Source organism: Mesoplodon densirostris, chromosome 19 (genome assembly GCF_025265405.1).
Source record: "Mesoplodon densirostris isolate mMesDen1 chromosome 19, mMesDen1 primary haplotype, whole genome shotgun sequence".
NCBI classification, from domain to species: Eukaryota; Metazoa; Chordata; class Mammalia; order Artiodactyla; family Ziphiidae; genus Mesoplodon; species Mesoplodon densirostris.
Window position 1 is genome coordinate 11,553,986 of NC_082679.1, and position 26,277 is coordinate 11,580,262.

The following is a 26,277-nucleotide window of genomic DNA, read 5'->3' on the forward strand; positions in this document are numbered from 1 at the left end:
CATGTCCAGGCTTGTTCTGTAGGGGCACGCTTGGCCCATACTCACTTTTCCGTGTTTGGGCTGTCTCCAGCTCCGACCCCACCCCAAGATGCCCTTCTGGGTCTCTTGGGGACTGAACAGAGGGGTGGTTGTCACCGGGCAGGGGTGGGCGTGGCACGAGACAGATGCCCATAGGTCACATTGGAAAACTGAGGCATGGTTAGAAGCACTCAAGGCTGGATGTGTGTTTGGGCACATGCATTGTGTTTTTTGTTTTGTTTTGTTTTGTTTTTTTGCGGTTCACGGGCCTCTCACTGTTGTGGCCTCTCCCGTTGCGGAGCACAGGCTCCGGACGCGCAGGCTCAGCGGCCATGGCCTACGGGCCCAGCCGCTCTGCGGCATGTGGGATCTTCCCGGACCGGGGCACGAACCCGTGTCCCCTGCATCGGCAGGCAGACTCTCAACCACTGCGCCACCAGGGAAGCATTGTGTTTTATTTAGGTTCTTTACCCACTCTCTCTGCCTCAGGCATAAGCTTGAGAGATCAGAGATTGTGTGTGTGCGTGTGTGTTGGTGGCGGGCATGGGGAGGGTAGCCAGCAACCGGTGGAGGGGATCCTGTTGCGGTAGGCTCCAGGCTCCCTGCAAAAATCCACTCAGATTTGCTGGCCTCTTGCTTTCCAGGCTTCAGCTGGGGTGGTGAGGATGGCGAATTTCTTCTGGGGACCAGTCCTGGAGGCCACGCCGGTTGCTAGGCGCCCAGAAGACCTAGTGTGAAAGTCACCGGGAGGAGGGCCTAGAGAGCGGTTTGGCCAGAGGGAGGTGGGAAGAGCTCGTTACTAGGCAACTCAGCGCCTCTCGCCTCTCTCGGGAGAGACGCACTGGGCTTGCGCAGTGTTGACGCGACCTCCGGCGCGCCGCTGTTTCAAAGGCCCGAGCCTCGTGCGCTTGCGCAGTTAAGCCCGCGCAGGGCGCCCCAGCTGTCTGCACCCTAAACTCAGACCCTCCAGCATCTTCTTGGTCAGGCGAAGCCCACGACGTTGACATGCCGGAGATCCGCCTCCGCCATGTGGTATCCTGCAGTAGCCAGGACTCGGTGAGGGACTGGCGTGGAGGAGGTTGGAAGAAGTAAAGGAATTCTTGAGGGGGCTCTAGGAGAACTTTTGGAGTCTAAAAGGGGTTGAACAATAATCAGTATCCGGGCTGCGAAGAAAAAAGAACTTTATTTGGGGTTTTAGGAACTGATATTAGAGAGACACAGATTTCCGTAAAACAAAGTGTTGGGAGAGAGAGTCAGGGACTTATGAGGACAAAGGTCACCAGGTGGTTAAAGTTGTCCAGAGAGAATTGTAATTGCCTCTGATACAAGAAATATTTGGCTTTAAAGAATAGGCTGTCATGAGTTACTTTAGGGTAAAGCTCCCATAAATAGATAGGCCGTCATGAGTTACTTTACGGTAAGTGTCCGATAAGTATCTCGAGTTTCTGGTAGATGTTCTGGATGCCTGTGTTTAATGTAGTATGTGGTCAAAAGGTCACATTCCATCCAGGCTGAGACCTGCATGGCCACAGTTCCTCAGTGGCCACCCAGCTCCATTTTAGAGAGCTCTTTTAGCAATACCGACATCATTTTCTTTTTCCTTTCACAAAAGGGACTTCGTGGAATTCTAAGGAGGGTCATGGGAGAATTTCTCAGAGGCCATAAGGGAATTCTAGAGAGATGTGGAATAGAGGAACTTCCAGAGAGAAAAGAAGGGATAGGGGAGCTTCCTTCCAGAGAGAAAAGGAGGGATAGGCCCAGGGGTGAATTTCCAGGGGAAAATGCTGTAGGGGACTCAAGGCCGAGTGTGTGGGGATTAATAGGGAAACTTAAATCTGGGGGATCTCAATGGAATCATCTGAGAGCTGGGGACCTAGCTCTCATCTCTGTACCCTAACTTCCCCTTTCCCACTCTTCTCTCCAGACCTACTGTGCAGAAAACCTTCTCAAGGCAGACACTTACCGAAAATGGCGGGCAGCCAAGGCGGGCGAGAAGACCATCTCTGTGGTGCTCCAGGTGATTCTGCCCTCCCCCCATCGCCTTAATAGGAGTCTGGAGACCCAGGGTCCCGACTCTGCTCTGGAGCTAACTGGCAGTGAATTGAGGCACTTTCCCTTTGGGCCTCAGCTTCCTCACCTGGAAAATGAGCAGTGTGATCCCTGTGCCCCTTAGCAGGGGAGAAAGGTGATCCAAGCACTAGGCCAGGGATGAATCAGTGTGTGGCCCAGGTAGGTTGCTGCTACTTTCGGGGCCTCAGTTTTCTCAGCTGGAACAGAGTGAATCTTTGCCATGTATCCTGCCTTCTAAAGTCTCTGGGCTCAGGGCTGGAAGTTGTCTCATACCATCTAAGCCAATCAACCTCATTTAATTTTTTTTATTTTAAAAAATATTTATTTATTTGGCTGCGCTGGTCTTAGTTGTGGCATGTGGGATCTAGTTCCCTGACCAGGGATCCAACCCGGGCTCTCTGCATTGAGAGTGTGGAGTCTTAACCACCGGACCACCAGGAAAGTCCACAAACAACCTCATTTTAAAGATGAGGAAACTGGGGCATAGGGCAGGGCGAAGTGAAGTAGCCAGTCTAAGCTACCATGTCTGGAATGCTCAGCGCTTTGGTACATTCTCTGTGAAGTTGGAGGGAGGCAAAGAGGAAAGGGTAGTTTGACCCAAGATGGTTACAGAATTCCAAACAGGCTGTTCCTCTCCGGCATAAGAAACTGGTGGGAGAAGTGAGCTAGGTTTGTTGCCAAGCATCTGCTCTTTGCCTGGTGCCGCTGGCCTGGGTGTTTTACCTGTGTGACCTGACTCTTCATGGAGTTGGATAATGTAGGGGCTGTTATCACCACTAATAAATGGCGGTGCTGAGACCTGAACCTGTTGTGGGTGTTCTTAGCCACTTTGTCATGCTGCTTTGTGTTCATACCTTGGCTTTCTTGATTTTGGCCACATTCTTCCCTTCTGAATGTAGGGGGTGTTTGGGGAGGGATGTTGGGGGCAAGGCTTACCTGATTGTGTTAAAACATATTATTGTCTCTCGCCCAGTGGTTCAGAAAAAGTTTTGGTTCACAGAACCTTTTGAGAATTAGGGAGAATCTGAGAATTCTCTTCCCAGGAAAAATACACAGACCCACAAGATTTTCTGAATGATTTTAGGAATTTAAATATCTTCTAGGTCCCTAACATAGTAAGAATAATGAGAGCTAACATTTATTCAACATTACAGCTGCCTGGGAATTCCCTGGTGGTCCAGTGGTTAGGACTCCATGCTCCGAGGGCCCGGGTTCAATCCCTGGTCAGGGAACTAAAAGGAAAAAAATTACAACTGCCAGTCACTATTCTAAACACCTCACATGGGTTAATTCATTGAATCCTCATGAAAACCCCATGACCTCGAGTCTTTTATTATCCCCTTTTACAAGGAAGAAACTAGGCTCAGAGAGGTTATACAACTTGCCTAGAGCCAATGCTTTTTTTAGTTAGTCTTGGGACATGGATTTAAGTCCCCACATGTCCCTCTTACTCACCCTGTGACCTCAGGCAAATGGTTTCTTTTCTCTGAACCTGTTTTCCCATCTGCCCATTGGGAATAATGTGATCTGAGCCCAGGGTTGTTGTGAAAATCCGGTGATGTAATGTTTGCAAAAGTGCCCTGTCAGCAGGCAGGTGTTTGTGTAAAGGGAGGGCTTGATGTGTTAATTACTGGTCGCTGATTCTGCTGGGCTCTCTGGTCAGGAGATGATCAGGAACATCCCATTTGGGTCTGCACCCCAGTTGCATTGGGAGCAAGAAGAGACAGGATATGGGGAGCGAGGGAGCCAGACAAGGCACAGGATTCTCCACCCTGGGAGACCAAAGGGGATATTGCACCTGTCACCAAAGTGGGAAACCTCGAGAAGGGGCAGCTTGAGAAGGTGACACATTGGTTGGGATGTCCGGGTTTGCTATGACTTTGGGACATCCAGGGGACAGCTAGTGATTGGACATGGAGCTGGAGATAGGGCTGTAGGAGTTGTCAGCACAGGGACAGGCCCTGGAGACTTGGGAGTGGATGGATTCATTTGTTCATTCATAGAAGCGCCTTCTGTAGGCCCAGCACTGTTGTAGGTACTGGGGCATTGTGCAGTGGACAGCACAAGACAACCGTACGTCAGTCCTGTGGAGATTTTACGTTGGCAGGGAAGGACTGACCGATTAATAAATAAAACGTACGTATGTCAGGTGATGAGTGCTAGGGAGGAAATTACATGGTTAAGAGAAGTGAGGAGGGACTTCCCTGGTGGCACAGTGGTTAAGACTCTGCGCTCCCAATGCAGGGGGCTGGGATTCGATCCCTGGTCAGGGAACTAGATCTCACATGCGTGCCACGACTAAGAGTTCGCGTGCCACAGCTAAGGGGCCCACGGGCCACAACTAAGGAGCTGGCGAGCCGCAAGTAAGGAGCCCGCCTACCGCAACTAAGACCCAGCGCAACCAAATAAATAAATAAATATTAAAAAAAGAAAAAAGAGGAATGAAGAATGCTTCCAGTGGGAGATGAAGCAGTGGCAAGAGGTTTTTTTCTAAATAGGGGGTTAAGGAAGGCCTTCCTGAGAAGCTAACCTTCAAGCAGAGTGAGTTATGCCGGTACCTGGGAAAGAAACAGAGTCCAAGGCAGGCTGGCGCCTGGTAGGCCAGTGCCTGGCTGGTGCCTGGTTGGTGCCTGGCGGGCTGGAGGGACAACAGCAAGCCCTGTGTGTGGGTGGAGCGGAGTTGACAGGGGAGAGGGGTAGGAGCTGATAGGGTGGGGGTAGAGGACCCCTAACCTGCGTAAGGCCTAAAAGCCATTGTAAGGATTTAAGCATTTACTCTGCATGAGATGGGAGCCGTGGAAGGCCTCTGAGCAGAGGAGGAACAGAATGTGACTTAGGTTCTCACAGAATCTTTTTTTGATTGATTGATTGATTGGCTGTGTTGGGTCTTCGTTGCTGCGTGCGGGCTTCCTCTAGTTGCGGGGAGCGGGGGCTACTCTTCTTTGCAGCGCGAGGGCTTCTTATCGCGGTGGCTTCTCTTGTTGCAGAGCACGGGCTCTAGGCGCACGGGCTTCAGTAGTTGTGGCTTGCGGGCTCAGTAGTTGTGGCTCGCGGGCTTAGTTGCTCCGCGGCACGTGGGATCTTCCCGGACCAGGGCTCAAACCCGTGTCCCCTGCATTGGCAGGTGGATTCTTAACCACTGAGCCGCCAGGGAAGCCCCCTCTCCCAGAATCTTCTGTGAGATTTCCAGGTTGAGAATAAACTGCTGGAGCAAGCAGCACTGTCACAGCAGTTGTCGATTTATTTCGCGTTGGAGACCCTTCGGAAAATCTGATGGCATTTGGCAGTTGCCAGCATGCAGGGTGACTCCAAGCTCACCGAATACTAATTTTGGTTCTTTTCAAGCAAGTTATAAGAGGAAACTTCAGGACACCAAGACACGTAGATTGATCTGTGGATTTTCCTACTACTGTGTATTTTTTCCCCCTCAAATAGCATCTCACAGTATCTCTGTATTACCATCTGGGGTTCAGCCCTCTGCTCGTGACAGCCCCACATGCCTTCTTCGTTTGCGGTGGCCGAAAGAGGCTCTATTGCCAACCCACCACCTCCCAGGAGGGCAGTTCCAGCCTCTTTGCTAACCGCTCCTGGGCCGGTGGGAGCGGCTGAGACACAGCCCAGGTGTAACTCCTCCTGTCCTCCAGACGCTGAGGTGTGTTCTTTAGAAAAAATGCTCAGTAGCAAGGTAGACACGTTCTGTTTCTGTTTTTCAGTGGTTTTCTCATCATCCAGTTTGCCATTGTGATGTTTAAAATTTTTTTACCTTCTTTTGACGTGACACGTGTGTACAGCAAAGCATACAGTCCAGTGAATCATCACAAACTGCAACCTGTGTACTGCCAACCAGATCAAGGAACAGAACACACCCCCTCCCACGTCCCCTTGTGCTCCTTCCTGTCACTGCCCCCCGCAAGGGTAACCATGGCCTTGATTTTTAACAGCATTGATTAGCTTTGGCTGGCTTTGAATTGTTCATAAATAGAATCACAGGGTATATAGTACTTTCACCTCTGGCTGTTCTTTTCTTTCCCAGCATTGTTTGTCAGTTTCATTTTGTTAGTTTCATCCTCCTTGCTGGGTGTGGCTGCATAGTATTCCATTGTTGGAGATAACCACTGTGATTTTATTAACTTTACTTATCAAATGGGTGTTATATGCATATGGTGTATAACTCACAAGGCACAAAAGGGAGGGTATACAGTGAAAAGGAAAAATCCTCCTCACCACCTGCTTCCATTCCCTACCGCCGCCCTCCCGATTTCCACTGCCCAGGTCTTCCCTCCTGTGGCAGCCACTGTGAGCCGTTTCTCATGTGGCCCCCGGGTCACTCTGTCCATGTACAAGCATATATATCCACCCCTCCCCGCCTTTTAAAAAGTACACTGTATGTAAACACTCCTCTCCCTTGTTTTCTTCCAAGAAACTGTATCTTGGGGATCCACTGTCATGGCATCAAGTCCTACCTTATTCTCTTTAATGGTGCATCAAGTTCTATCTTATTCTCTTTAATGGTGCATCAGGTTCTACCCTATTCTTTCATGGATGTGGAACAGTTTTTTTTTTCGTTGTTATATTGGAGTAGAGTTTATTAACAATGTTGTGTTAGTTTCAGGTGTACAGCAAAGTGATTCATTTATACAGATACATGTATCTATTCTTTTTCAAATTCTTTTCCCATTTAGGTTATTACAGAATACTGAGCAGAGTTCCCTGTGCTCTACAGTAGGTCCTTGTTGGTTATCTATTTTAAATATAGCAGTGTGTACATGTCAATCCCAAACTCCCAATCTGTGCCTCCCCCCAACCCTAGCCCCTGGTAACCATAAGTTCGTTCTCTAAGTCTGTGAGTCTGTTTCTGTTTTGTAGATAAGTTCTTTTTTTTTTTTTTTTATAGACTCGGCATATAAGCAATAAAATATATTTGTCTTGGAACAGTTTTTTTAATAAGATGTCTCTGGGACTTTGCAAACCTTCCATGTCTCCTTTCTTCCACTGTCATGAACTCTGTCTTCCTGGGAAAGGTGCACACAAACCTGGGCCACAGATGACTCACCCTGTGCTTAAGCCTTTCTCCTGACAGCTGACACTTACTGAACACTCACGTCTTTTTTCTTGAGGTAAAATTCACGTAATGTAAAGGTCATTATTTTAACCCTTTAAAGTGTACAATTCGGGGTTTTTTTAGTATATTGACAATGTTCTGCATTCATTACTGCTGTCTAATCCAGAACATTTTCATCACCCCAAAAAGAAACCGAAAGCCATTAAGCGATCACTCCCTGTTCCCCTTTCCCCAGGTTGCCGCCGGCAACCACCGATGTACTTTTTTTAAAATAGGGAATTCAATTGTTTATTATTTTATTTTTTTTCACTCAAGTGAATTTACTGAATTAATCTGCATTTAACACTGCTGGTGTACATTTAAATCAACACTTGATATTAACCTTCTATTTAATTTTTAAATCTTCAAGAAAAAATATATTACTATTTTAGTTTAAACTTTAAAAAAAATTCATATATTTATTTTTATTTGGTTGTGCTGGGTCTTAGTTGTGGCAGGCGGGCTCCTCAGTTGCAGCTAGCCAGCTCCCCATTTGCAGCTCATGGACTCCTTAGGTGAGGCCAGTGAGCTCCTTAGTTGTGGCTCAAGGGCTCCTTAGTTGTGGCATGTGAACTCTTAGTTGCAGCATGCACATGGGATCTAGTTCCCTGACCAGGGATCAAACCCGGGCCCGCCGCACTGGGAACATGGAGTATGAACCACTGCGCCACCAGGGAAGTCCCTCCAATTTTTTTAAATTGAAGTATAGTTGATTTATAATGTGTTAATTTTAGATTTTTTTTCAGATTCTCTTCCGTTATAGGTTATTACAAAATATGAAGTATAGTTCCCTGTGCAATACAGTAGGTCCTTGTTGGTTCTCTACTTTATATAAACTAGTGTGTATATGTATCACTGATATACTTTTTGTCTCTATGGATTTGTCTATACTGGACATTTATATAAATAAGACCATATAACATGTGGCTTTTCGTGTCTGGCTCCTTTCACTTAGCATCAGGTTTTCGGGGTTCCTACATGTTGTAGCTTAGATCAGTGCTTCATTCCTTTTTATAGCTGAATGCTGTTCCATTGTAGGGAGTATCATACAGTGTGTATCCATTCATAAACTGATGGGCATTTAGGTTGTTTCCATGTTTTTCTAAGAGATTTTTTATTTATCAAAAGAAAGACAGGGGAGTATATGTGTGTGTTTAAAGTAGAAGTAGTCGTATATGAAATAAGAACCATTCATTAAAATACAAATATATACATCCTACTAGATGGAGGGCCCCATGCTTTAAATGTGGGAGAGGCAGAGATTTTTTCTTTTTTCAGCCACGCCCCACGGCCCGCAGGATTTTAGTTCCCCGACCAGGGATCGAACCCTTGCTCCCTGCAGTGGAAGCTTGGAGTCTGAACCACTGGGCTGCCAGGGAATTCCCAAGCTGTTGAGTTTTTATGTCAAGGATTGAAACTGGGGAATTGGGAAGCAGTGTTGGCTTGTCGTCAGGCAGTTGGGTCTGAATTTCTCTGCCAGTCACTAGCTATGTGTGACATGTGAGCCATTTATTTACCTGTTTGAGCCTCAGTTTCCCCATCTGTAAAGCTGGGAGAGTTACAGACCCTTCCTTCCAAGGTGGTTGTGAGGATTCAGTGATGCCTGGCCCAGGAAGAGCTTAGCTAAGTGTGGTAGACAGAATAATGCCCCCAGTAGATATCCACATCCTAACCCCAGAACCTGTGAATATGTCCTTTACGTGGCAAAAGGGACTTTGTGGATGTGATGAACTGAGTATCTTGAGATGGTGAGATTGGCCTGGATGATTGGGGTGGGGTGTGTGCGTGTTCAGCATAATCAAAAGGGTCCTTATAAGGGAAGGAGGGAGGCAGGAGAACCAGAGTCAGAGGAGATGTGAAGACGGAAGCAGAGGCTGGAGCAATGCCATTGCTGGCTTCAAAGATGGAGGAAGGGGCCACAGCCGAGGAGTGCAGGGGCCTCTAGAAGCTGGAAACAAGACAAGGAAATGGGCTTCCCTGGTGGTGCAGTGGTTAAGAATCCCCCTGCCAATGCAGGGGACACGGGTTCGAGCCCTGGTCCTGGAAGATCCCACATGCCACGGAGCAACTAAGCCCGTGCACCACAACTACTGAGTCCGCGAGCTTAGAGCCCGTGCTCCGCAGCAAGAGAAGCCACCGCAATGAGAAGCCTGCGCACCGCAATGAAGACCCAATGCAGCCAAAAATAAATAAAATAAAATAAATTATTTTTTTAAAAAAGCTTTAATAATAAAAAAAAAAAAGACAAGGAAACAATTCTCCCCCAGAACTTCTAGAAGGAATGCAGCCCTGCTGACACCTTTATTTTAGCCCAGCCAGGCTGCCTGGACGCCAACTGTGTGACCCCAGGGAAGTGACACAACCGCTTCCTGCCTCCATTTGCTTACGTGCGAAATAGAGATAATAACAGCTCCTGTCTCGAAGAGCTGTGGGGCGGAGAGAAGATACAGGTACTATGGGTCTGCCACGTCTGAGCACTTAGATGTCCGCTGCAATGGCTGTGGGTTGCGGTGCTTAGTATGTGTCATCTAGACTCCCCTCGGAAGGAGGACTGTTATGATGACCCTCCCCTTTCACTTGTGAGGAAACTGCGGCTCAGAGAGGTTATACGCCACCCAGGGCTGCACCGCTTGGAAGTGGCAGGGCTGGATTAGAAGTCAGGCTGACCTCCCCACAAGCCCAGGCTCCTTCCTTCCCTGGAGGGATGTTCCTGCCTGCAGCAGAGTGCAGGCAGCGTCCGGGCCACCTCCCGACTGGGAGGTGACAGGGCAGATCGGACCGTCAGATGATCCTGGTGTAGGGTGGCAGACTGGGTACCTTTGGGGGTCGTAGTAACTTGTCATGCTAGGAGCCAAATAAAAGATCCCCAGAGTGGAAAGCAGGAGACTTGCTTCAGCCATTCTTAACTGCCTTCCACCCCCACGTGGCCTTTCCAGTCAGACAGAAGTGGCAGAAACTTCGGGGGCAAGCCATCCTGCAGTCAGCTCTTTCCTTCTTTTGACAAATAGTCCTCAAGCAGCGACTCATATTGCCTCCTGACTGGCAGTGGCAGGATGCCTGCTACATGCCAGGCCCTGAGGCCGTAGTATTTATGTGCATAATCCTAGATAGGGTGACCATCCCCACTTTACAGATGAGGAAACTGAGGCTCCAAGAGGTGAGCTGACAAGGCCATATAGCTAGCGTGTGGCAGAGCTGGGACTCAAACCCAGGAATCAGTGGTGAGCCAAACCAGACTAGGCCCCTACCCTCAGGGAGCTTCCCCGGAGCCCTGTGTGATTGGGGTTGGGGGTGACAGATGTGCCATTTGTCTGCATAGCGCCACCAAGGATTGCTCCGTGGTGGCGGGTTAGCGGCCCATCCGGCAGAGTCTGGCAGAGCCAGGGAAGTGGGTGCAGGAGCTTATGCAGTCGGTCGGTGAATATTTTCGAGCTCTGACTCTAAACCCTGTGCTGCGTGCAGGGGACGCAGTGGCCCCACTCAGCCCTGTCTTCACTGTCACCGAGTTGACTCTGCAAGGAGACAAGGGGGCCCGGATGGGGGTCATCCCTCTTCCGAGGTCCCACAGAGAGCTGGGGGGTGGCCAGAGCAGCACTGACAGTGCGCTTTCCCTCCCCTGCAGTTAGAGAAGGAGGAGCAGATTCACAGCGTGGACATCGGGAATGACGGCTCGGCCTTCGTGGAGGTGCTGGTGGGCAGCTCAGCCGGAGGGGCCGGGGAGCAGGACTACGAGGTAAGCAGGGCCTTGAGGTGGGCCCCCTGCTGATCCCTGCCCCCGGTGCCCCCATCGAGGCCCCAGGCCTCCCAGGCGCCAGGCCAGGGTGGAGGCAAGTCACACGGACGGTGGCCCTCTGGAGGAGCCCAGCGTTCCCGGAGACAAAGAGCAGACCCAGGTGATAAGCTGTGTGCAGCGGGTATTTGGCTGAAATTGCAGCATGGTTGCAGAAACAACCAGAGGCACTTGTTCGTTCTACGATTCATTCGCTGCTTGAGAGCAAAACTCCTTTTCTTCTGGTCCCAGAACTTCTCAGAGATGTCGCAGCCAGTTGAGATTCCGAATTGCTTGGGGTGCCTCTCTTAGTTACTTTATTTGTGACAAATGTTTACAAGCCTTCTGCTCTATTACAAATACAGTAAGTCCCTTACATATGAATGAGTTCTGTTCCAGGAGCCTGTTCGTAAGTCCAGTTTGTTCATAAGTCCAACAAAGTTAGCCTAGGTACCCAACTAACACAATAGTATAGTACTGTACTGTAATAGGTTTATAATACTTTTCACACAAATAATACATAAAAAACAAACAAAAAATAAAGAAAACATTTTTAATCTTACAGTAGAGTACCTTGAAAAGTATAGTAGTACAGTACAACAGCTGGCATACAGGGGCACATTTGCATCTTTGAAAGTTTGCAACTTGAAAGTTTGTATGTAGGGGACTTACTGACTTTTAAAAATTGGCCTAATCCTTTTTTTTAACCAGTTGAATGAATTCAAGCCGGAGTGGTGAGATCATAATGAGCCAGCTGGTCAATCAGCAAAATGATTTGGGGTAAAAATAAACCTACTGTGGAAAAGAGAGGTTACAATTTTAAGTGAACAAATCAGTTTTCTACAAATCAGTTTTCTTGAGGTGAAAAATTTTTTTCAATTGAGGTATGTTTCGCATATAATAAAATGCACAGGTCAGCGTTTTGACAGATGTACACACCTGTGTAACTGTCCCCCAGATCAAGACGTAGAGCATCGCTGGCCTTCCTGAAAGTTCCTCGTGTCCCTTTGCAGTCACTCCTCCCACCCTCAGCTCAGGCCACCACTGATCTCTTTTCTTACCTGTCCTAGAATTTCATATAAGTGGAATGTTATAGCATGTGTTCCTTTTTTGTGGCTGGCTTTACTCAACATACTGTTTTTTTGATGTTCTAACATATATATGTCAGCGGTCTTCCACCTTATTGTTAAGCAGTATCACTGTAAGCGTAGATCTCAATTTGTTCATCCATCCTCTTGTTGACGGGCATCTGGGCTGTTGCCACTTTTTTTTTGGCCATGCTGTGCAGCCTGCAGGATCTTAGTTCCCCAACCAGGGATTGAACCCAGGCCCCAGCAGTGAAAGTGCTGAGTCCTAACCACTGGACCACCAGGGAACTCCCCACCACTTTTTCTAAAAAATAAATTTATTTATTTTATTTATTTATTTTTGGCGGCATTGGGTCTTTGTTGCTGTGCACGGGCTTTCTCTAGTTGCAGCGAGCAGGGGCTACTCTCCGTTGCGGTGCGCGGGCTTCTCACTGCGGCGGCTTCTCTTGTTGCGGAGCACGGGCTCTAGGCGCACGGGCTTTAGTAGTTGTGGCACGCAGGCTCCGTAATTGTGGCTCGTGGGCTCTAGAGCGCAGGCTCAGTAGTTGTGGCGCACGGGCTTAGTTGCTCCATGGCATGTGGGATCTTCCCAGACCAGGGCTTGAACCCGTGTCCCCTGCATTGGCAGGTGGATTCTTAACCACTGCACCACCAGGGAAGTCCACCACTTTTTGACTATTATGAAAAAAGCTGCTGTGAACATTCTTGTACAAGCCTCTGTATAGAGATCTCTTTTAGGTAAATACCTAAGAGTCAAATTGCAGGGTCTTCAGGTAGATATATGTTTTAACCTTATTAGAAATGGACGGTTTTCCAAAATGGTTGTACCAGTTTATTTTCCCTTCAACAGTATATGAGTTCTTTTTGCTTCCCATCCTTACTTATACTTGATATTGCCAGTCTTTTAAATGCATGTGTGTTGAATTCTATCAAGTGCTTTTTCCACCTTACAAGGTACATTTTAACCAGTGAGGTTTTCCTTGAACACACGTTCTTATTCTAAAGGTTCTAGGGAATTCCCTTGAGATCCAGTGGTTAGGATGCCACGCTCTCACTGCCGAGGGTCCAGATTCCATCCCTGGTCGGGGAACTAAAATCCCACAAGCCGCGTGGTGTGGCCAAAGAAATAATAATAATAAAATAAAAGTTTTATAAGTTGTAAAAAGGCAAACTAAGGCACATTATGTTTTGAAGAGTTTATTTGAGCAAACAATTCAAATCAGGCAGCCAAAATTGAAAAATGATTAGGGGTGCTGTGTGGATGGGCTAGGACAGAGATTTTTAGAGAGAAAACAGGGAAGCAAAGCAAAGCAATTATTTAATTGGCTAGAGCTTAAATGGTTCCCTTACTTGGGAAAATCTAGTGACTTGGCTATTCACGATTAGTTGATTTCATTTTCTTAGATTTGAGTACACCAACTCTGGCTTAGATTTTGGTTGGTTTACTTAGGCTACCTAAGGCACTGGAGTCACTGAGTCTAATGGCCTCCTTGTTTAAAATTTTAAATAAAATCAACAGTCTTTGGGACTATAAAAAAAAAGTTTTCTGTTCTTGGCAAACAGATTTAGATCAAAATTCTACTTTATAATTACGGAAACAGAATAAGTGCATTGTTAGCTAAAACTGTCTAATCGGGCATGTGAATCTTTATTATTCTTATCTTATCTACCTAGAAAGGTGGAAGGGTTAGATTAGGGCTTGATCTTTTCAGAGTCTGCAAACCCCTATGTCAATCGTCTCCCATTCTCTCAAGGTTTTTAATTAAACTTCTGCTGGAAGTTTTGTTATAACTCCTAGCCAAGACTGAATTAAAGACTCTGGGACTTATAAGGTCTGGCTCCTGCCCAGAGACTAGATAACGGTTGGAAGAGTCAAGAAAGAAAAGGAAAAAGGGCCGAGCAGGGCTGGTCCGTGTTGATGTCACCCATACAAACCAAGCCAAAGGCACATATTTTAATAACTAGTGACATTTTCTACAAAATCATCAACATTCAAAAAATATATTTATTTGTTTGTTTATTTGGCTGCGCTGGGTCTTGGTTACAGCATACAGACTTCTTAGTTGCGACATGTGGGATCTAGTTCCCTGACCAGGGATCAAACCTGGGCCCCCTGCCTTGGGAGCGTGGAGTCTTAACCACTAGATCACCAGGGAAGTCCCAACATTTTTTTTTTTAACCCCTCCAAGTTCTGCAAAGGGGATATCTAAGCTTGCAAGGTTAACGCAGTCTAGAGAATAAAGGTTTACTCCTAGAACCTTAAAGACAGTATTGGACAATAAAACAACTGGAGTTGTTTTCTCTTCACAGTGGATGGGAGGAGAGTATATTCAGAGGGAGGCTCCCCCTTAGTGTGGGTGGCAGCTGCCAACCACAGCTTGTGTTGCCCCTTTATTTAGTCACTAGATGGTAATTCAGCTCTCCCATCAGCTCAAAATCAGCCCTTTTATTAACAAGTGTAGTCAAGGCCAGGGAGCTGGCTTCCCTTCTCTATAATTTTTGTCATCTTTGCTGTTTCCTTTTCATAATCAAGAGCTGAGCACAAAGAGATATCTAGTTACAGTCTGTGTTTTTCTCAGCAAAAAGCTTTTGTTTTCTAATTTCACAGCATGTCAGTTAGAAAAGAGACTAAATAACACATTACACCCAACTAAAGGTGGCTTACTGCCTAAGAATATATATTGTTTCCTTAGGAGGGAAGTCCAGCATTAGGCAGACCCAGAGTTGATTGGGCAACTGAACAAAGTCAGGGTGCTTGGTTGGGCACCTCTTGATTCTTTTGGACTTGGCCACATGGTTACAAGATGGTTGCTATTGCTCCATCCATCACCTAGTAGCATCCAAAGCAGAAAGTGGAGGAGTGGAATGGCAGAAAAGCAGTGGTTTTCTTCCATCCTCTGTTCCTCTTTAATGAAGAAGGAAAGTCTTTCCCAAAAGCTTCCAGCAGCCTTCCTCTTAACATCGAATTGCCCATCCTTGGACCAACCACTGGCAGAGGAAATCGGACCACTTGGACCAATCATGGTTCATCCCTTAGTGTTGGGCACGCAGCTCTTCCACTGCTTTTCAAAACTGTCTGGTCAGTTTTTGTTCCTTCGTCATACTGTTAATAGCTCCGTTTATTTCTTTAGACTATTAAACACAATTACTTTTATATTGTGTGTTTGATAATGTCAGTATGCAATCTTTGTGGGTCTGAGTCTGCAGTTTGTGGTTTCTGCTGACCCTGAATCATGGCAGCCTGTTTCCTTATGCCTCATGGGTGTGTGTGTGTGTGTGTGTGTGTGTGTGTGTGTGTGTGTGTGTGTGTGTGTGTATGAGTGATTGTTAATTCTGCTTTTGGGGGAATGTATCTGTGGGAATTCTTTGAGGGCCTGGTTTGAAGTACGTTCCTCTAAAGAGGATTTGCCCTGGCACCAGGTGATACTGTATACATGGGACCACTTAAAATTTTCACCTTGGGTTTTTCCACGCAGATAACTAGTGTGGATTTTTACTGCAAATCCTTGAGAGTACAGACTTGCGGTTAGGAGTCTCCAGAGAGAATTTTTCAGCTTTTCTCTGCTGTCCCCCCAGAGCTAAAGCCTCCCACTGACTCTTCGCACAAGGCACATTCCTCCCTAATTTACCCACGGAGGGTGTTGCCCTTTGGAGAGGCCCAGCTCTCTGCTCTGTGGTGTGGTCCCTAAGATGCCTTTCTTCCTGACTTGGAGCACAGGCTTTCTTTCTTGGACTCTCCTGCTGCCACCACCTAGAGCCCTTTAAAATCAAGCTCTGTGCCACCCGGAATCAGCAACGGGGCAAACACCAACATCAGTGCCACCCACTGTATCAGTCAGGGTCCCACCAGGAGACTGAAACCACACCAGTTAGTTTAACAGAGAGAATTAACGTAAAGAATTAGTAATGAGGTATTGAACTGAAGAGGCCAGAAGACTAAGGCAGGATGCGGAAGCAACTGCAGGGGGCAGTCACCGCCCTTAGGGTTGGAGGAACAAAAGGAAGAGGTTGGCATGACTGAAGGGTAGATGTTTCGAAGCTTGGAGGTGGGGCCCTTGGAGCTGAAACTCAGACCCTGAGGAAGGGGAGCTCCCTGGCTGGTTCTGGTATGTCCCAGAGAGGGTGCAGTGAGGCCAGTTCTGCAGGTGTTGGGAAGCTGCAAACTGGATTCATCTGCCGCCCCCGGGGGAAGAATAGCTGCAGACGCAGGAGCGAAGCACACCTGGGTGCTGCTCGGGGGATCTGCAAGAAGGCTCAGGTCCCGCCTCCCTCCTCCAGCCCGTCTCTCTAGCTCCCCCTGCTGGCAGAGCCTGACAAGGAGCAGCTGGAGATTAGAAACGTCCCCAGCATCCCAGAGCTGAGCCGCCAAGGGTGGGGTGTTTTGTTTTGTTTTGTTTTCTTTTCTTTTCTTTTTAAAATATTTTTTGTTTTTTCTTCTTTTGTACTTTTTCTGTTTTATTTTATTATTTATTTATTTTGTTTGTTTGTTTTTTGAGGGCGGGTTTGAACTGAGAGACAGTCACTTAGTAATGCGTGCAGCTCCCCTACCTCTTTGGATTCTGCACTGTAATTTCTGGCCTCGAATACTTCCCTTCTGCTGACTCAGCTGTGCATTTCAAAAAGGTGTTTGAGGGAATTCCCTGGTGGTCCAGTGGTTAGGACTCCACGCTTTCACTGCCAAGGGCACAGGTTCAGTCCCCGGTCAGGAAACTAAGATCCCACAAGCTGTGTGGTACGGCCAAATATATATATATATATATATATATATATATATATATATATATATATATATATATATATATACAATAAGGTGCTTGAATATTGTGCCAGTCATTGTGAATATCCTCTGCTGGGAGGGTTCCTGAAGCTCCCTGTCCTGAGGGTTCCCGCCACGTGGCCAGATATGGAAGACTCTGGAAGAATTTAGAGAAGGGTGGTTCAGATCTGGGACTAGAATGACCCCTCTGGGGCCTGTGTCAGGGTAGGCCTGACTGGAGGCCCAGAAATGAGAAGGGTCTAAGAGGCCTTGAGGCAGGTTGAGGTACAGCTGGATCTGGCGACTCCCTGGTCCCTGCTCAGGCCCCTGCCCTCTTCCAGCCCCTAGGAGGTGTCACTGAAACCAGCCAGGCCTGGTTCTCATCCTCTGTGCCTTTTCCCAGGTCCTTCTGGTCACCTCGTCTTTCATGTCCCCTTCCGAGAGTCGCAGTGGCTCAAATTCCAACCGCGTTCGCATTTTTGGGCCCGACAAGTTGGTCCGGGCAGCAGCAGAGAAGCGCTGGGACCGCGTCAAAATTGTCTGCAGCCAGCCCTACAGCAAGGTACCCAGGGTGGGAGTGGGGTCCTTGGTCCTGAGCCACGAGAGAGGCGAGCGGCCAATGTTGAGTCCCAGAGGGCTGGGAGGACCGGACAGTTGGTCTCCCCGTGGGATTACAAGGAGGCTGGGTCCCTGCATTCTCTGAAATTGGTTTGAGGTCCTCCCCATGTAGGAATCTTCGCTTCCTGGAGGGAGATGAGGAAGGATGACCTGCAAGACCTCAGGGGAATTGGGAGGGGGAGCTGCTGACTTGGAGATGGGGCCTCGTAGACTTGGGGCTCAGTTAATATCACGAGATCTGGAGTCAGAACGCTGGTTTAAAACCTGGCTTCTCCACTCCTTAGCTGTGTAACCTCTGGCTTCAGTTTCCTGATCCTTATGGGGTTGCTGTAAGTTAGGGATGCTAAGCTGTGGTGACGAGACCCGAGTATGTAATGACAGCGCACAGTAAAGGTATACTTGTTATACCTCTGGATCTGTCGCGGGAGGTGTTTGGCCAGTCATCCTGGACCCAGTCTCCTTCCATCTCATGGCTCTGCATCCACCCAGCAGAGAGGGAAAGAGTCTGGAGCATTTCTGAGTTCCAGAAGTGATACCCAGCCCTCCCTCCCATTTCGCAGGCAGGAGTTTGGCACGCAGGGTGGATTCGCTTAGACACCCAGCAGCCTTTGCCAATTGCTCTGAGGCTTAAGGAGCTGGTGCATGTAAAGGGCTTTGCACCGAGCCTGACCCCAAGTTAGGGCTCAATAACAGCTTGCTGTTATTATCCTTGTCATTATCATGCGGGCACTTCCCCGCATGTGTGTGTCCATAGGAGGGAAAGAGCCAGAAAGGGGTTTCTGTAAATAAAAGGGATTGGGGCCAAGCCTTAGTCCTTGGCCAGACTCCCTGATTCCCACCCCTCCTCTCCCAGGATGCCCCCTATGGCCTGAGTTTTGTAAGGTTTCACAGCCCTCCAGAAAAAGAGGAGGCCGAGGCCTCATCCCAGGTAAGCTCTACCTGCCACCGCCCAGAGCCTTCTCCCCACCTCTTCACCCCACCCCTGCTGACAGTCCTCCCACTGCGCTGACCTTGTGGGACCTTAGAAAGTGACCAAGCTCGGCCAGTTCCGCGTGAAGGAGGAGGATGAGAGCGCCAGCTCCCTGAGACCCGGGGCTCTCTTCTTCAGCCGGATCAACAAGACCCCCCCAGGTGAGTGCGGGAAACCTGGGTCCTGAATGAGTAAAGCCCGGGGGGCTGGACTCCTGGGCCACTCCTGGGGCTTGGGAACAACACTCTCTGTCCCATGGATAGGAGCCGAAGGGTCTGAGGGTCCAGCCCTCTCAACCTGGCTCCACTTTCTCCCTCTGAAGTCGCAGCCAGTGACCCAGCAGGACCCAGCTATGCAGCTGCTACACTACAGGCCTCCAGTGCCGCCTCCTCTGCCTCTCCGGCCTCCAAGACGGTAGGCAGCACCTCCAAGGTGAGATCATCGGACCCTGGTGGGGTGGAAAGGGAGGAGGTGAGCTGGAGGCCTCGGCCTATCCCACCCCCTCATCCTCAGGAGTCCCCCAGAGGCAAGAGGAAGCTGGATTTGAGCCATGAAGAAAAGAAGACCCCCAGCAAACCGTCCGCCCAGCCCTCACCACCCGCCCTCAAGAGACCCAAATGTGAGCAAACTGGATTCCTTGTTCCCACAGGGGCCTGGATCCTGGGTCTGAGTGGGGAGGGGCCGGGGGCCTGGATCCTGGGTCTGAGGGAGGAGGGGCCGGGGGTCTGGATCCTGGGTCTGAGGGAGGAGGGGCCGGGGGTCTGGATCCTGGGTCTGAGGGAGGAGGGGCCGGGGGCCTGGATCCTGGGTCTGAGGGGGGAGGGGCCGGGGGTCTGGATCCTGGGTCTGAGGGAGGAGGGGCCGGGGGTCTGGATCCTGGGTCTGAGGGGGGAGGGGCCGGGGGTCTGGATCCTGGGTCTGAGGGGGGAGGGGCCGGGGGCCTGGATCCTGGGTCTGAGGGGGGAGGGGCCGGGGGCCTGGATCCTGGGTCTGAGGGAGGAGGGGCCGGGGGTCTGGATCCTGGGTCTGAGGGAGGAGGGGCCGGGGGTCTGGATCCTGGGTCTGAGGGAGGAGGGGCCGGGGGTCTGGATCCTGGGTCTGAGGGAGGAGGGGCCGGGGGCCTGGACTCCTGGGTCTGAGGGAGGAGGGGCTGGGGCCCTGGACCCCTGGGTCTGAGGGAGGAGGGGCCGGGGGTCTGGATCCTGGGTCTGAGGGAGGAGGGACGGGGGCCTGGATCCTGGGTCAGAGTTGGGAGGGGCCGGGGGTCTGGATCCTGGGTCTGAGGGAGGAGGGGCGGGGGGCCTGGATCCTGGGTCTGAGGAGGGAGGGGCTGGGGGTGTAGCTCTACACCTACTGACTGAATCCACTCCTTGGCCTCCCCAGTGCCAGCTCCCACCCCTACCCCAGCCACTGCCCCTGTCCCTGCTGCAGCACGGGGGGCGGCACCAGGGAAGCCCCGAGGAGAAGGCGCTGAGCCCAGGCCCCCCCGCGCCGGCCCGCAGGAGCTGGGGAAGATCCTCCAGGGTGTGGTGGTGGTGCTGAGCGGCTTCCAGAACCCCTTCCGCTCGGAGCTCCGGGACAAGGCCCTGGAGCTGGGGGCCAAGTATCGGCCAGACTGGACTCCAGACAGCACCCACCTCATGTAGGCCTGCGCCCCCTCCCCACGCTCCCCGCTGCCTCTCCTCTGCTTCCCTTCGTCTCCTCCGTGTTGCCTTCTCTCTGTTACTTCACCTCTCTGTATCCTCTGCCTCTTGTTCTCTTTCTCTTCTTCCCTCTGATTCTTAAAGTCTTCCCCTCGGCCTCCCTGTGTCTTTTCTGCTTCTCCCACATCTGCCCCGTGTCTCTCCCTGTCTCTCGCTGTCTCCCTCTCTCTGTGCCCCTTGTCTCTCTTTGCCCTTCACCTCTCAGATCACACCGGGCTGACACCCTCCATTCCGCTCCCTGCCAGCTGCGCCTTTGCCAACACCCCCAAGTACAGCCAGGTCCTAGGCCTCGGAGGCCGAATCGTGCGGAAGGAGTGGGTGCTGGACTGTCACCGCATGCGGCGGCGGCTGCCCTCTCGGAGGTGAGGCCTCACTGCGTGCATGTGGTTTACACACGCACACCCCGACCCTGCCCCTTGTCCCCATGCTGGGCAGTGTCAGGGATCTGGAGAGAAATCAGGCCGGGCCCTGCTGGCCCAGAGTCAGCAGACTTCCCAGAGGAGGAGGAGGAGGGCGGGGAGACACAGGTGGGGCAGGGGGGGCGGTCCGTGCAGGGCTCTGGGAGGTCTGCTTAGCGAAGGAAAAGGACACGGCAGGCTGGAGACACAGCATTCCCAAGGCCTCAGGGCAGAGAGCGGAGCGTTGGGACCCATTCACATTCCTTCACCCGAAGCCCCTGCTTGGCGCCAGGCTGGGCTGTGCAATGCTGGCCCCGGACGTCGGGTCCTGCCCTCCAAGGCCTCTGACTTCCATGAGGGGCCGGACTTAGCTCTAAAACAGTTTGGGGGCAGGCCCAAGGGGAGGACCGCAGTGAGCTAGGGGTCTTCAAAGAAGAGAACAGGTTTGCCAGGCTGAACAGAGGCAGAGAGCATGCCTGGGCGGAGGAGCCAGGGTTGGGGTCAGCCTGGTGTCTGCCCGGAGGAGCCGCAGGGGCACTCAGCACCTAATGAGAAACTGACTTTGATTCTCAAAGGGGAGAATTATTTCTGATTTTTTTTGTTGTTCCCTGTCTGAAATGAGTCATTTCTTCCTGAGGAGGGAAGGGAGGCCAGGAAGTGCTCTGGTCTCCGGTGTGGGTGGCTGGGGGTCTCTGGGGCCCTTCCAGAGCCGGGAGGAGGGCGGGCTGGGAGAGGGGCCACGATTGCCACCCTGAGTATTTAGTAGATACTGAGTAAATAGCCAGTGCCTGTTGCTTCCTAAGCCCCCTCCCCACCTCCCCCGGAGGACACATCTGCTGTTTGTGTGAGGCCTGATTCCTCCCCCAGGTACCTCATGGCTGGGCCAGACTCGAGCAGCGAGGACGAGGGGGCCTCTCATGGCGGCAGCAGTGGGGATGAAGCCCCCAAGCCTCCCCAAAAGGTCTGAGGCCCCCGGCCCGGGCGGGGGAGGGTGGAGTTGGGGGGGACATGGGTGTGTCATGGTACCCAAACTCTCCACTCCTGCCTCCTGCAGGCGCCCCCCACGCTCATACCCGCGCTGCCCCTTCCGTCCTTGCTGACCCACCCTCCCTCCTCAGCGTCCCCAGACCAAAGCCAAGCCCTCTCAGGCAGCAGGACCTAGCTCACCCCAGAGACCCCCAACCCCAGAAGAGACCAAACCACCCACACCAGGGCCCCAGGAAGATACTGACACCAAGGGGGAGCAGTCAGGTCAGAGCCTGAGGGAGGAGAGGCCAGGGGCCTGGATCCTGGGTCTGAGGGAGGAGGGGCCGGGGGTCTGGATCCTGGGTCTGAGTGGGGAGGGGCCCGGGGGCCGGGATCCTGGGTCTGAGGGAGGAGGGGCCGGGGGCCTGGATCCTGGGGCTGAGGTGGGAGGGGCAGGGGTTCTGGATCCTGGGTCTGAGGGAGGAGGGGCTGGGGGTCTGGATCCTGGGTCTGAGGGGGGAGGGGCGGGGGGCCTGGATCCTGGGGCTGAAGTGGGAGGGGCAGGGGTTCTGGATCCTGGGTCTGAGGGAGGAGGAGCTGGGGGCCTGGACTCTGGATCTGAGGGAGGAGGGGCTGGATTCCAGGCAATGGATCTGGGGTAGAGGGTGGCTGTCCTACCCCCGACAACCGCTAACTGGATTTGGAGGGCCACTGAGCCTGGGGGTTGGGATGCCTGCATCTGTGCTCAGGCATGAGACTGGGAGGGAAGATTACTGGTCTTTCCAGAAGAGAAGGCATGGGCCTCGCATTGACTAAGCTTGCATTCGCAGAAGGACAGGACAATGGGGCAGAAGATTCTGGGGACACCGAGGATGAGCTGAGAAGGTGGGGTTTGGGCTGGGGGTCAGGGTGGCCCTGGCCTTGGGAGGAGGGGCATCTGGTCTGCATGCTCCTACCCCACCCCTCTTGGCCTCTCCAGGGTGGCTGAGCAGAAGGAACAAAGGCCGCCCTCTGGCGAGGAGAATGGCAAGGACCCGTACGCAGGATCCACGGATGAGAACACGGACAATGAAGGTCCCCCGGAGTCTCCCAATCTGCCGATTCCCGAGCTCCCAGGTGGGAAATCCTCCCTCCTGATGTGGGATTTGGCCCTGTTACTTCTCTGCCATGACTTGCCCCAGCCCGTCCTAGGATGGCTGCGACCCCCTGTGACTTGTCTTCCAGGCTCCTCACCCCCAGTCCCTGGCCTTTGCCACCTCCTTGTCCTCTTAGGCCTGTCCCCTTCCTTTCAGGACCCTCTCCTGACTTCCCTCTCTGTCCCTGTCCTGACTCCTGCTGTGACCGCTTCCATCACAGCCCAGCCCCAGGCGAGACCCCCTTCGGCTTTCCGCTCCCTCACGCCGGGGTCGGCGGGGTGGGCTCCCACTCCCTAGGCGTCAGGATCACCCAGGGGCTTTTAAAATCTGCAGGTGCCCAAGCTCCACCCCCCGGGTTCGGCTTTGTCAGTGTGTGGTGGGGCCTGGGGAACACAGGTGCTGTGGGCACTGATCTCTGTTGGGACCTACATGATGCCAGCATGTTATTCGTCACCCCAGACATGATCGCGGGGGGCATGGGTCAGGGCCAGGTCAAGAATGAAAGGAGAGGGGAACTGCCCTGGCGGCCCAGTGGTTAAGACTCTGGAGTCTGTGCTCCCATTGCAGGGCGTGCGGGTTCGATCCCTGGTCAGGGAACTAAGATCCCACATGCTGCGCGGTGAGGCCAAAAAAAAAAAGAGAGAATGAAGGGAGAGCCGGGCAGTCAGAGGGTCTGAGCAGAGGTGAGGGTCAGTGACCACTGGAAGAAGCCGTTTCTGCTCGGTTCCTCATGGGTGATGGGCAGGAAAGTACTTCGATCCTCCAAAGCCCCAAACATGGCATTGGCAACTTGATGGAAAATCATGTCAGACTAGAACGAAGAACCACCCTGAAGGTCAGAGCCAGAGAAGGCGCTGATGAAAAAGGAGTGGCACAGCCATGGCGAGGAAGTGGCAGGATGTGAAATTTCCCAGCCAGGCCAAGCTAACGAAGTGATTGACCTGGTGTAAGAAACATGTTGCAATAATAGTCATTGCGTCTTGTATCATTCTTGTAACAAAACGAAGCAAAACTCCCCAGAGGCTCAGATGGGCCTGGCAGGGAACCGCTGCTTGTCATGGATCATTCCCGTGCCAGGCTGTACACGGACACCCCTTTCCCCCTCCGGCGGCTGCGCCGGCCTTGCTGTCCTGCCTCTGCGTGTTCTGTGGCTCCTGGCTGGTGCCCTGGGACTCCAGGGGCCTCACGCTTGGCTCTTCCGCCATCTCCCCTGCAGACTTTTTCCAGGGCAAACACTTCTTCCTGTACGGGGAGTTCCCGGGGGACGAGCGGCGGACGCTCAGCCGTTATGTCACAGCCTTCAACGGGTCAGTCTCCGGGGAGAGGGGAGGCAGGGGAGGAGGTGTGGTAGGTCGTGGGGAGAAGGGCCATCGGGAGGATGGAGAAGGCCGTACCCCCAGGCTGGGCACAGGCTGTGGAGTTCCATGCCAGTCCTCACTCTGCTGGGCAGCCCTGGGTGCATAGCTTCCCCTCGGGTTCGTCTTCTCTAAAGCGAGGCTCCACAGTGCCCTTCCGAAAGGACTGGCGCCTGTGGGAGCTGTCGGTTTTGGGGCTGTGGCGAGCCTGGCACGTGGGAGAGTGGGGGACCCACAGGCGGCCTATAGGGGACATAGGTGGGGATGGAGAATGGCCTCTGAGGATGGTTGGGGAGTAGGGTGTCAAGAGAGGGGACACCGATTCTCTGCCTCTTTTCTTCTCCTGCCAGGGAGCTTGAGGACTATATGAGCGACCGGGTACAGTTTGTGATCACGGCACAGGAGTGGGACCCCAGCTTTGAGGAGGTGAGTCCTGAAGAGGCAGGGAGAGGGAGACCAAACCTGCCCTAACATCCCCCAGACCCACTCCTGGCTCACATGTTCCCGCATGCACCCCCCCGCCCCCCGCAGGCCTTGATGGACAACCCCTCCTTGGTGTTCGTCCGTCCCCGGTGGATCTACAGTTGCAACGAGAAGCAGAAGTTACTTCCCCACCAGCTCTACGGGGTGGTGCCCCAGGCATGAAGTTTGTGCTCTCACATGCATGCGTTTATTAATAAAGGTGACTTGGTTTGGAGCAGCTGCCCCTCTCACCCGTGTCACCCAGAACCCACAGCAGGTTCCCAGCTTTCTGTCTTATGTTTGGTTTTGCTTCCCCTCTGAAGGCCGGGTCTTTGGGCTGCCTAATGACTCCTGTGCTGGGGTCCCGGAAAGAACGCAGGGCTCTCTATCTGGGGTCTGGTAGGGAAGGAGCTCTTTGTCACTTCTTCGGGGCCCCTCCCCCCTTTGATGGCAGGTGGCAGGGAAGTAGGAATCTGACAGCACCACCCTCAGCTGGTTCTGACCCCCCTGGAGCCCATTCCTGTGTCTTGGTTGTCCCTCTGGGGGTCCTGGACTGGGGGCTGGCATATTCATGGGATAGGCCTCTCTCTCTCTAAGTCTCAGCTCTCTGGGCCAGGGACATCTCTCTTTCTCCAGGACTCTCAGAAGTAGCTGTGAAACTGTCACCAGCCTGGTTTGATATCACCTCATTTGGGAGGTAGAATTGGGGGAAGGGGCATTTTAATCACCACCACCCCCAAATCCTGAACCCCCTTCAAGGCTCCACCACATTTAAGGTGGGAACTGAACTGGGCGTTAGAGAATCAGGGTAGAAGGTGGGATGGGGCCATGGTGTGGGCGAAGGCCGGGAAGTGGGAGCCAGCCTGGTGCCTGGGGGGCAGTTGAAGGAGCACGGCCCCTCTGGTGACGAGGCTTTAGGGGCAGACCTAGCTGGAAAGGTGGGCACAGTCCTGGCAGCTGTGCCGTCCAGTGCAGTAGCCACTGGACACAGGTGGCTATTTAACCTTAACGACAGGGAATTCCCTGGTGGTCCAGTGGTTAGGACTCTGTGCTTCCACTGCAGGGAGCCCGGGTTTAATCCCTGGTTGGGGAACTAAGATCCCACATGCCTCGCGGCGTGGCCATAAATAAATAAATGAATGAACGAATGCATAAATGAATAAAATAAACATAAGGACAGTGAAACGAAAGGAAAAATTCACTTCCTCAGTTACACTGGCCACAGTTCAAGTGCTCACTGGCTCCTGGGCTGGACAGCATAGATGGAGAGCCTTTCCCTCGCTGTAGAAAGCAGGACAGGGCGGTCCAGAAGCACTGTGAACGGCAGGCTGAGAAGCTTGGACTTCATCCTGGGGAGGTCAGGAAGGGGTCGAAGGGCAAAGGGCAGGGTCAGAGCTGGGTAGCAAATGACCACAAACTTAGTGTCTTAAAACAAAAGAAAGGTATAACCTTCTAGGTCTGGAGGTCTGAAGTCCAAAATGGGTCTCACTGGGCTAAACGTCAAGGTGTAGGCAGGGGGACTTCCCTGGTGGCACAGTGGTTAAGAATCTGCCTGCCAGTGCAGGGGACACGGGTTCAATCCCTGGTCCAGGAAGATCCCACATGCCGTGGAGCAGCTAAGCCCGTGTGCCACAACTACTGAACCTGCGCTCTAGAGCCCACGAGCCACAACTACTGAGCCTGTGCTCTAGAGCCTGCGATTCACAACTACTGAAGCCCGTGTGCCTAGAGCCCGTGTTCCACAACAAGAGAAGCCACTGCAGTGAGAAGCCCGCACACCACGACAAAGAGTAGCCTCCGCTCACCGCAACTAGAGAAAGCCCGCACGCGGCAACGAAAACCCAACGCAGCTAAAAATAAATAAATT

General features: G+C 51.9%; 1 protein-coding gene across 4 annotated transcripts; it reads left to right on the forward strand.

The window, feature by feature from the left end:
* Positions 1-913: 913 nt before the first annotated feature.
* XRCC1 (X-ray repair cross complementing 1) lies at positions 914-24,645 on the forward strand. Of its 4 annotated transcripts, none has more exons than XM_060083755.1 (17): positions 914-1,074; positions 1,943-2,035; positions 10,812-10,922; positions 17,206-17,364; positions 18,274-18,348; positions 18,446-18,551; positions 18,713-18,822; positions 18,904-19,009; positions 19,774-20,032; positions 20,339-20,455; positions 21,359-21,452; positions 21,610-21,742; positions 22,288-22,342; positions 22,437-22,573; positions 23,810-23,900; positions 24,299-24,374; positions 24,480-24,645. In XM_060083755.1, exons 1-17 carry the CDS (start codon positions 1,024-1,026, stop codon positions 24,591-24,593), a joined length of 1,887 nt encoding a protein of 628 aa, XP_059939738.1. In that variant the 5' UTR covers positions 914-1,023; the 3' UTR covers positions 24,594-24,645. The 4 variants fall into 4 exon arrangements, with proteins under 4 accessions (XP_059939738.1, XP_059939739.1, XP_059939740.1 ...); XM_060083756.1 differs by having other exon boundaries at positions 22,291-22,342; XM_060083757.1 differs by having other exon boundaries at positions 19,822-20,032.
* Positions 24,646-26,277: the final 1,632 nt, after the last annotated feature.